The 11317-nt window shown below is 40.5% G+C and overlaps 2 protein-coding genes across 3 annotated transcripts in view; both read left to right on the forward strand.

The window, feature by feature from the left end:
• col7a1l (collagen type VII alpha 1-like) overlaps positions 1 to 1182 on the forward strand; it is a 90438-nt gene extending 89256 nt beyond the window's left edge. The window contains exon 101 of the mRNA XM_061961489.1: positions 814 to 1182. Within this exon, the coding sequence (XP_061817473.1) occupies positions 814 to 1058 (245 nt within the window). The 3' untranslated portion in view covers positions 1059 to 1182. The remainder of the gene's footprint in view (positions 1 to 813) is intronic.
• Positions 1183 to 7780: 6598 nt separating this feature from the next.
• Positions 7781 to 10425, forward strand: ucn3l (urocortin 3, like). Of its 2 annotated transcripts, none has more exons than XM_061958896.1 (2): positions 7781 to 7874; positions 9794 to 10425. In XM_061958896.1, exon 2 carries the CDS (start codon positions 9824 to 9826, stop codon positions 10286 to 10288), a length of 465 nt encoding a protein of 154 aa, XP_061814880.1. In that variant the 5' UTR covers positions 7781 to 7874; positions 9794 to 9823; the 3' UTR covers positions 10289 to 10425. The 2 variants fall into 2 exon arrangements, with proteins under 2 accessions (XP_061814880.1, XP_061814879.1); XM_061958895.1 differs by having other exon boundaries at positions 7793 to 7874; positions 9791 to 10425.
• Positions 10426 to 11317: the final 892 nt, after the last annotated feature.

An 11317-nucleotide genomic window follows, 5' to 3' on the forward strand; every position in this document is an offset into this window, starting at 1 on the left:
ACCGCACATCTCTAGTAGGTGTGAAAAACACTGACCTATTTATTACTAACCGTCTTGAATGGACTTGTGCTGTCTTTAAGTTGAAGTGGAGTGGTCATTTTTTTTACGCGGCCACAATAATTCATGACGACAAGCTCATGACGCAGTAAGTCAAATGATGTGGACACGTTTGTTACTGGATACATTGTAATACGCGTTTGCTTTGGAGACTGTTTATGTGTAAGTAATATGCAAGTATGATTATTTGTTCATATTTACACATGTGCTGTTTTAGTTATTATTACGTATGTCTAGCTTGTGTGCTATTGTGGGCTTAGCTGTTGTGTAGCTGCACGCTCCTAATAGCCTGTAGCCTATACCATGTTTACCTTTTGTAAATGACTTGCCTAAAATAGAAGAAAAGACCAACTATGTGTGCTTATTGAAGGACATTTCGATGTTAACTGACTGTCCAGCTTTGCACAAGTAAACACGCTGCAGGACTGCTTGTATCGCACATTATATCTCACATTTTACATGCAAGCACTCATAATGCCATACTTTTTTTTTTTTTTGCTGATATCAAACCGATGTTAATATTGGATGGGGACAGCCCTATTTGCAACGCATTAATTAGAATTATGTTATTTCTTACGGAGAAAATTGCTTTGGTTTTCATACAATTTAAATTTTTTGGAATGGATTAGTGAGGAAAAAATGAGGTAGCACTTTATTTGACAACTGCTTCCACGGAGATGACGTAGTTATTGATCAGTGTTTATTATTTTGTTGTACTGCATCATGTTACAAACATCAGTACTTTTTCATTTCCAGGGTGGGATCGCTGCCTGGAGCTCATGAGCGAAGGCGCCTGCTCCGACTTCGCCCTCCTCTGGTACTTCCACGCCCACTCTGGCGAGTGCCGCCCCTTCGTGTACAGCGGCTGCGGCGGAAACAGCAACCGCTTCGCCTCCAGGCTGGAGTGTCACAGCTGGTGTGTGGCGGGCAGGTGGAGGCCGGGGGGAGAAGGGGAGATAATGGCGCCTCTCGACAAACAAAACAGGGCGGCCGACCTTTAATAACGGGTCTAATTGCATTGTCACAGATGGCGAGGCCTAGACATGAGACAGGACACAAAACTGTACAGGATTCTTATTTATACCAATATTGGCTGTAGAAAAATCATTAAATGTGTCGACTTTAGTCACGCTTCGCTCTCACCGCCTTTCTTCTTCTTTTGGCATCTCCAACGCCACATATGTTCCTCCAGTGGCGCTCGCAGGAGGAGGTTACTGCGGTTGATGTTCTTAGCCCCGCCCTTTTTTATCAGGACCTATGCATTCTTTTCAGCTCCTCTTTTTACGCCGGTCACGACTCTAGCGCGTAATGTTCCGCCACACGCCAGGACGCCTCACGCGCCCGAACCAAGACATGCTAATTGCGTCATTTTTGAAAATAACTCTCTGATTCATGTCCAAAAAAAGCATCCTCTCTCCTAAAGTCATGACGTGTTCCATCACACGGATTTGTGCCGATGTCTCCTTAATAGAAGGAAGATGGACAATCATCTTGGCTCTCGGCGCCGCCAACACGTGATTATCACATTCTGAAGTCAACGCTTCTGAGAGGAAGCACAAATGAACTTGCAAATGTCTGCTTATTAAAGTTGAAGAGGAGCAAGTTGTTCCCCCTCGCAGTGATCAGCGACAATGTGGGAGGACAAGTGTCATGGAGGCCCATTACAGCCGTCACAACCGCCCTATTAACACTGACCATGCTCGTCAGCATCCTGTCCTCATCTCTGGCCATACAACTCTGATTTTTTAATATTTCAATCTCTGTGCTACTCATGGCCACTAGAAAGCACACTTTGATAGTATTTATGCTGATAACAGCCACGAGAAAGCACACTTTGATAGTAGTTATGCTCATAGATGGCACACTTTGATAGTATTTAAGCTAATAACAGCCACTAGATGGCACACTTTGATAGTATTTATGCTAATAACAGCCACTAGAAGGCACACTTTGACAATATTTATGGTAATAACAGCCACCAGATGGCACACTTATAGCATTTATGGTAATAACAGCCACTAGATGGCACACTTTTAATAGTATTTATTCTAATAACAGCCACACGATGGCACACTTTTATCGTATTTAAGCTAATAACAGCCACTAGGTGGCACACAATGAAAGCATTTATGCTAAAAACAGCCACTAGATGGCCCACTTTTGATAGTCATTATGCTAATAATATTCAATAGATGGCACACTTTCATAGTATTTATGCTAATAGCAGCCACTAGAAAGCACACTATGATAATAGTTATGCTAATAACAGCCACTAGATGGCACACTTTGATAATATTTATGCTAATAACAGCCACTAGATGGGCCACCTTGATAGTATTTATGGTAATGACAGCCACTAGAAGGCACACTTTGATAGTATTTATGCTTATAACAGCCACCAGATGGCGCACTTTGATAGTATTTATGCTAATAACAGCCACTAGATGGCACACTTTGATAGTATTTATGCTAATAACAGCCACTAGAAGGCACACTTTGACAATATTTATGGTAATAACAGCCACCAGATGGCACACTTATAGTATTTATGGTAATAACAGCCACTAGATGGCACACTTTTGATAGTATTTATGCTAATGACAGCCACTAGAAGGCACACTTTGATAGTACTTATGCTAATAACAGCCACTAGAAGGCACACTTTGACAATATTTATGGTAATAACAGCCACCAGATGGCACACTTATAGTATTTATGGTAATAACAGCCACTAGATGGCACACTTTTGATAGTGTTTTGCTAATAATAGCCCCTAGAAAGCACACTTTGATAGTATTTAAGCTTATAACAGCCACTATATGGCACACTTTTATAGTATTTATGCTAATAACAGCCACTAGATGGCACACTTTGATAGTATTTATGGTAATGACAGCCACTAGAAGGCACACTTTGATAGTATTTATGCTAATAACAGCCACTAGATGGCACACTTTGATAGTATTTATGCTAATAACAGCCACTAGAAGGCACACTTTGACAATATTTATGGTAATAACAGCCACCAGATGGCACACTTATAGTATTTATGGTAATAACAGCCACTAGATGGCACACTTTTGATAGTATTTATGCTAATGACAGCCACTAGAAGGCACACTTTGATAGTATTTATGCTAATAACAGCCACTAGAAGGCACACTTTGACAATATTTATGGTAATAACAGCCACCAGATGGCACACTTATAGTATTTATGGTAATAACAGCCACTAGATGGCACACTTTTGATAGTGTTTTGCTAATAATAGCCCCTAGAAAGCACACTTTGATAGTATTTAAGCTTATAACAGCCACTAGATGGCACACTTTTATAGTATTTATGCTAATAACAGCCACTAGATGGCACACTTTGATAGTATTTATGGTAATGACAGCCACTAGAAGGCACACTTTGATAGTATTTATGCTAATAACAGCCACTAGAAGGCACACTTTGATTGTATGTATGGTAATAACAGCCACTAGATGGCACACTTTTGATAGTATTTATTCTAATAACAGTCACACGATGGCAAACTTTGATCGTATTTAAGCTAATAACAGCCACACGATGGCACACTTTGATAGTATTTATGGTAATAACAGCCACTAGAAGGCACACTTTGATAGTATTTATGCTAATAACAGCCACTAGAAAGCACACTTTGATAGTATTTATGCTAATAACAGCCACTAGAAGGCACACTTTGATAGTATTTATGCTAATAACAGCCACTAGAAAGCACACTTTGATAGTATTTATGCTAATAACAGCCACTAGATGGCACACTTTGATAGTATTTATGCTAATAACAGCCACTAGAAAGCACACTTTGATAGTATTTATGCTAATAACAGCCACTAGAAGGCACACTTTGATAGTATTTATGCTAATAACAGCCACTAGAAAGCACACTTTGATAGTATTTATGCTAATAACAGCCACTAGATGGCACACTTTGATAGTATTTATGGTAATGACAGCCACTAGAAGGCACACTTTGATAGTATTTATGCTAATAACAGCCACTAGAAGGCACACTTTGATAGTATTTATGCTAATAACAGCCACTAGATGGCACACTTTGATAGTCCATCCATCCATCCATTTTCTACCGCTTATTCCCTTTTTGGGGTTGCGGGGGGGGCGCTGGAGCCTATCTCAGCTACAATCGGGCGGAAGGCGGAGTACACCCTGGACAAGTCGCCACCTTATCGCAGGGCCAACACAGATAGACAGACAACATTCACACTCACATCCACACACTAGGGCCAATTTAGTGTTGCCAATCAACCTATCCCCAGGTGCATGTCTTTGGAGGTGGGAGGAAGCCGGAGTACCCGGAGGGAACCCACGCAGTCACGGGGAGAACATGCAAACTCCACACAGAAAGATGCCGAGCCCGGGATTGAACCCAAGACTACTCAGGACCTTCGTATTGTGAGGCAGACGCACTAACCCCTCTTTCACCGTGCTGCCCCACTTTGATAGTATTTATGGTAATGACAGCCACTAGAAGGCACACTTTGATAGTCCATCCATCCATCCATTTTCTACCGCTTATTCCCTTTTTGGGGTTGCGGGGGGGGCGCTGGAGCCTATCTCAGCTACAATCGGGCGGAAGGCGGAGTACACCCTGGACAAGTCGCCACCTTATCGCAGGGCCAACACAGATAGACAGACAACATTCACACTCACATCCACACACTAGGGCCAATTTAGTGTTGCCAATCAACCTATCCCCAGGTGCATGTCTTTGGAGGTGGGAGGAAGCCGGAGTACCCGGAGGGAACCCACGCAGTCACGGGGAGAACATGCAAACTCCACACAGAAAGATGCCGAGCCCGGGATTGAACCCAAGACTACTCAGGACCTTCGTATTGTGAGGCAGACGCACTAACCCCTCTTTCACCGTGCTGCCCCACTTTGATAGTATTTATGGTAATGACAGCCACTAGAAGGCACACTTTGATAGTATGTATGCTAATAACAGCCACTAGATGGCACACTTTGATAGTATTTATGCTAATAACAGCCACTAGAAAGCACACTTTGATAGTATTTATGCTAATAACAGCCACTAGAAGGCACACTTTGATAGTATTTATGCTAATAACAGCCACTAGATGGCACACTTTGATAGTATTTATGGTAATGACAGCCACTAGAAGGCACACTTTGATAGTATTTATGGTAATGACAGCCACTAGATGGCACACTTTGATAGTATTTATGCTAATAACAGCCACTAGGAAGCACACTTTGATAGTATGTATGGTAATAACAGCCACTAGATGGCACACTTTTGATAGTATTTATTCTAATAACAGCCACACGATGGCACACTTTGATAGTATTTAAGCTAATAACAGCCACTAGGTGGCACACAATGAAAGTATTTATGCTAAAAACAGCCACGAGATGGCACACTTTGATAGTATATTGCTAATAACATTCAATAGATGGCACACTTTCATAGTTTTTATACTAATAACCATTTAGAGTATTATTGCTAATAACAGCCACAAGATGGCACACTTTGATAGTATTTATGCTCTAACAGCCACTAAAAAGCACACTTTGATAATATTTATGCTGATAACAGCCACTAGATGGCACACTTTGATAGTATGCATGCTAATAACGGCCATATAGGGTATGTATGCTAATAACAGCCACTAAATGGCACACTTTGATAGTATTTAAGCTAATAACAGCCACTAGGTGGCACACATTGAAAGTATTTATGCTGATAACAGCCACTAGATGGCACACTTTGATACTATCTTTGCTAATAACAGCCACTAGATGGCACATTTTGATAGTATGTATGCTGATAACAGCCAATAGATGGCATAATTTTATAGTAGTTATGTTCATAGATGGCACATTTTAATAGTATGTATGCTAATAACAGCCACTAGAAGGTACACTTTGATAGTATTTATGCTAATAACAGCCACTAGATGGCACACTTTGATAGTATTTATGCTAATAACAGCCACTAGATGGCACACTTTGATAGTATTTATGCTAATAACAGCCACTAGATGGCACACTTTGATAGTATTTATGCTAATAACAGCCACTAAATGGCACACTTTGATAGTATGTATGCTAATAACAGTCAATAGAAAGCACACTTTGATAGTATTTATGCTAATAACAGCCACTAGATGGCACACTTTGATAGTATTTATGCTAATAGCAGCCACTAGATGGCACACTTTGATAGTATTTATGCTTATAACAGCTACTAAATGGCACACTTTGATAGTATGTATGCTAATAACAGTCAATAGAAAGCACACTTTGATAGTATTTATGCTAATAACAGCCACTAGATGGCACACTTTGATAGTATTTATGCTAATAGCAGCCACTAGATGGCACACTTTGATAGTATTTATGCTTATAACAGCTACTAAATGGCACACTTTGATAGTATGTATGCTAATAACAGTTTTAGACCAATCAGAGAAAGTATGGCCGTAGTATCTCCTAAACTACAGGGTGCCATGTTTGCTACCAACTTTGAAACCCATCCATCCCTCCATACATCTTCTACCGCTTTTTCCCTTACGGGGTCGCGGGGGGTGCTGGAGCCTATCTCAGCTGCAATCGGGCGGAAGGCGGGGTACACCCTGGACAAGTCGCCACCTCATCGCAGGGCCAACACAGATAGACAGACAACATTCACACTCTCGGGACCATTTAGTGTTGCCAATCAACCTACAACTTTGAAACCGAGTCTAGTATTTATGCCAACAGCCCACTTAGATAGTATCCATGTAAATAACAGCCTTTAGAGGGCGCACTTGTTCATGCTAATAACACATTTTACTGTAACCATGCTGCAACATTGTCACTATCAGCGTAAAGTTAAGTAATCATGTCATTTTTTTAGTGTCCACGTGCACTTTCTAGTTTTGTGCGTAAATAAACTAAACCAACACCGGATGCAGTGTACTTCACACAAAGTAAACATGAATAAGACATATACAAAACATCAAAATATGCATCATTTAACCAAATATTTCATATTGGGCCTTTGTTGCTGTCCGTGGTGCTGAAAAACATAATATGCATCATTTAAACAAATATTTCATATTGGGCCTTTGTTGCTGTCCATGGTGCTGAAAAACATAATATGCATCATTTAAAAAAACATTTCAGTGTTCATTTGTTGCTGTCCATAGTGCTGAAAAACATAATATGCATAATTTAAAAAAAACATTTCAGTGTTCATTTGTTGCTGTCCATGGTGCTGAAAAACATAATATCATGCATCATTTAAAAAAACATTTCAGTGTTCATTTGTTGCTGTCCATGGTGCTGAAAAACATAATATCATGCATCATTTTTAAAAACATTTCAATGTTCATTTGTTGCTGTCCGTGGTGCTGAAAAACATAATATTATGCATCATCTAAAAAACTTTGTGTTCGTTTGTTGCTGTCCATGGTACTGAAACTCTCAGCCCCTCAAAGCACATGTGTCGTGTAAATGAGCTCCAAAAAGTCCACGCTTGATCACGTCGCGCGTCTGTTGGTGAGCTGTGACCCCGTGAAGGCGTGGCAGCCAATAAAGGAGCACCCAGGCCGGCAATAAACTAAAACGCAACATGTGATGAGGATGACGTCACTGGCGCACAGTGACGGCTGCTACTAAACGGAGGCTGCAGGAAATGAGGGCGCAAAAAGACGCTGCTGCTTGCACCGCCTGGACACACACACACACACACACACACACCCCGGTGGGATTGTTTTCACTTTGGAAGGACGTGTTCTTTATTTTCACCCAGGACTCGTTTGGTAAGTTCATATTTCTTAACTTTAATAATAACACTGTGTAGAAAAATGTTTGTTTTTGCTTCAAACATTTGATAGTGCAAAAATGCATTCATGTATTTGGTGAACTTGCACAATCTGACATCAAAATACTTGAACTGTTTGCAAGATCATTGTTTTGTTGTACTTGTCAGAGGCATTCATTGAATATGTTTGTATTTCATTGTTGCATTTGGAACATTTCTACATTTAGAACTAGAGAAATGGTCTTCACGAGCTGAGTTTGAGTATCTCACCAAAGGGTCAAATAATATTTGCTTAAACTCTCAGTACATGTAAAGTATATTAATGTGTCAATGTGCACATCAGACCATATGCATCTATTTAATGAAACATTAGCATAGTAAAAACCACACAGTTTGAAGTGAACTATATTTATAAAGTGAGAAAGGCATTACTGACATGTTTAAAGCTACATTTACACCAGTGTGGGCGGGTCAAGTGTCTTGCACAACGGCAGTGACTGGATTTGAACCAGGAACCCTCAAGTTTCCGGATGGCTGCTCTACCATCCGAGCCATGAAATATTGCCGGTCAAAGTAGCTCCAATAGTGGAAAAAACCTGCTCTAGAAATAAATGCAAGCTAAAACTACAAGACGCAGATGAACAATATTTTTTGTCTTTGATTTTTGGAATAGAAAAGATGAGTTGTGCTTACCAACATTTATTAAGTCCTGCATGGCAAAACAAGCGTCTTATCTTTGTTTAGGTTAAAGTACAGTCAAGCTCTAAAAATGAGCATTAGAAAAAGAAGTAACTTTTTGACATTTTTATTGTGTAGAACAGGGGTAGGGAACCTATGGCTCGAGAGCCAGATGTGCCTCTTTTGATGACTGCATCTGGCTCTCAGATCAATCTCAAATCCCGGCCGAGTCATACCAAAGACTATAAAAATGGGACCCATTGCTTGACACTCAGCATCAAGGGTTGGAATTGGGGGTTAAATCAACAAAAATGATTCCCGGGCGTGGCACCGCTGCTGCCCACTGCTCCTTCACCTCCCAGGGGGTGAACAAGGGGATGGGTTAAATGCAGAGGACAATTTTCACCACACCTAGTGTGTGTGTGACAATCATTGGTACTTTAACTTTACTTTAAGTAATGAATAATTCCCCTGGTAATCACAGTGTTAAAAATAATGTTCAAAATATAAAACATTCTCATGCATTTTAATCCATCCATCCGTTTTCTACCGCACCTGTTCAAGAAGTCGCATTAAAGGTAAGAAGTATTTTATTTATTATTGGTTAGCTTCAGAATAACAATGTTATTAAAAAGAATAAGAGACTCATTATGCTCTAAAAATGTTGGTCTTACTTAAAAATGCACGCATTTAGTTGTATTCACTGTTAAAAAATATTATATGGCTCTCACGGAAATACATTTTAAAATATTTGGCTTTCATGGCTCCCTCAGCCAAAAAGGTTCCCGACCCCTGGTGTAGAAGGTTGCAGAGAGAGCTGTCAAAATGAACGAGTTAACTCATGTGATTAACCACAAAAGTCATCGCATTAATCACGAACACACTTGGATTAATCATGGAACAAGCTATTTCGCCTTAAGTGCTCTATATCAGAAGAAAAATGAGTAAGGAAACTCCAAAATAAATTCTGACATACCTTTAGATAAAAGTCTTAAATAAATGACATTTAAGTCAAACCTTTAAAAGCCTTCCTGGATGACATTCTCACCATAAAATTGCATTTGTGTGCACATATTGGATGCTTTTCTTGAATTATGCAAGCCAGTTATGCCAATCCAAAATGTGACACATCTTAATATTTGCATATATTTTATAATGCATCTTTATTGGCAGCGGTGCTTGTATTGTTTGAGGTGTGTCCTGTTAAAGTCTACTTGAGGACTATGTTGTCCACAGCAGAGGACATCCACACCCACACCCACGCACAGGATGCTGTCGTCCTTCAAAGCCCTGCTGCTGCTGTCCGCGCTGTGCACGCCGTCCTCCAGCCTCTGTCCCCGCTTGTCCCACGGACGTTTTTCCCTGCTGTGTGACCGCCAGATGGCCGTCGGCTTCCGGGGCGACGACGACGACCTGGCCGGATACGCCGTGGAGGACGAGGGCTGGGGGTCCCTCCTGCAGTCGGCGGAGCGCCTCTCGGCTTCCCCGGAGTCCGAGAGTCGGGAGAAAAGAACTTACAACGCGGCCAAGTCGCGCTTCCAGAGCCGGGCGAAGCTGCGGGGGCCTCTACTGCGCAGCCGCGGCAAAGCGGAGCGCAGGAGCCGGCTGACTTTGTCCTTGGACGTGCCGACCAACATCATGAATGTCCTCTTCGACGTGGCCAAAGCCCACAACATGCGCGCGAAGGCGGCAGAGAACGCTCGTCTGCTCGCTCAGATCGGCCGGAGGAAGTAGAATAACTTTTATTTTTTCTTTAAAGAAACTTTATTTGCGTCAACAACTTCTTCTACTCTTGTTTAGTTTTTTTTAAACTTTATTTCAACAACAATTATCCCATACTTGCCAACCTTGAGACCTCCGATTTCGGGAGGTGGGGGCGTGGTCGGGGGTGGGGCAGGGCGCGGTTGGGGGCGTGGTTAAGAGGGGAGGAGTATATTGACAGCTAGAATTCACCAAGTCAAGTATTTCATACATTTTATATATATATATATATATATATATATATATATATATATATATATATATATATATATATATATATATATATATATATCTACATCCTGAAATATGCAAACAAAACTGTGTTTAGATAATTGATACTTCAAACTTGCATAAATAAATCTTAAGAAATATAACATAACTTGGCTTCTGAGAGCTTCAAAATGTAATGAATAAAATGCTAAAGATGTTGATAAACAAGCAATTATTTTAATAATTAAATATGGTCATTTTAAATGAATTATTATGATAATTTAAAATTAATTATTTCAAATATGTTTATTTTAATGTATAATTCTAATGCCTGGATGTAATAAGGAGTCAGAAAAAATAAAAATAAAAATACAATAAATTTTGATGTTTTTAGCAAAATAGAGTAAAAATGTATTTAGTTTTTTTTTTTTTTTTTAATTAATAAATATATTTATTTTTAGGTAAGATAAACATCCATCCATCCATCCATTTTCTACCACTTATTCCCTTTGGGGTCGCGGGGGGCGCTGGAGCCTATCTCAGCTACAATCGGGCGGAAGGCGGGGTACACCCTGGACAAGTCGCCACCTCATCGCAGTAAGATAAACATAATAATACAATTTATCTCTTGTCTGGATGATTTAGTTCTTGTCACCCTGTTGTCCTCCCGTTGTGAAAAAAGGCTGTCCTCACTCAGGTCCGCATGGAGCTGGAGGGGGCGTGGTCTCCAGCTCCGGCTGAAAATCGGGAGATTTTCGGGATAATATTTGTCCCGGGAGGTTTTCGGGAGAG

This window comes from Nerophis lumbriciformis, linkage group LG05 (assembly GCF_033978685.3).
Source record: "Nerophis lumbriciformis linkage group LG05, RoL_Nlum_v2.1, whole genome shotgun sequence".
Lineage (NCBI taxonomy): Eukaryota > Metazoa > Chordata > Actinopteri > Syngnathiformes > Syngnathidae > Nerophis > Nerophis lumbriciformis.

Bases quoted from the DNA above. Each gene is read 5' to 3' on its own strand.
- ucn3l (XM_061958896.1), top strand. From the start codon at position 9,824: ATGCTGTCGTCCTTCAAAGCCCTGCTGCTGCTGTCCGCGCTGTGCACG.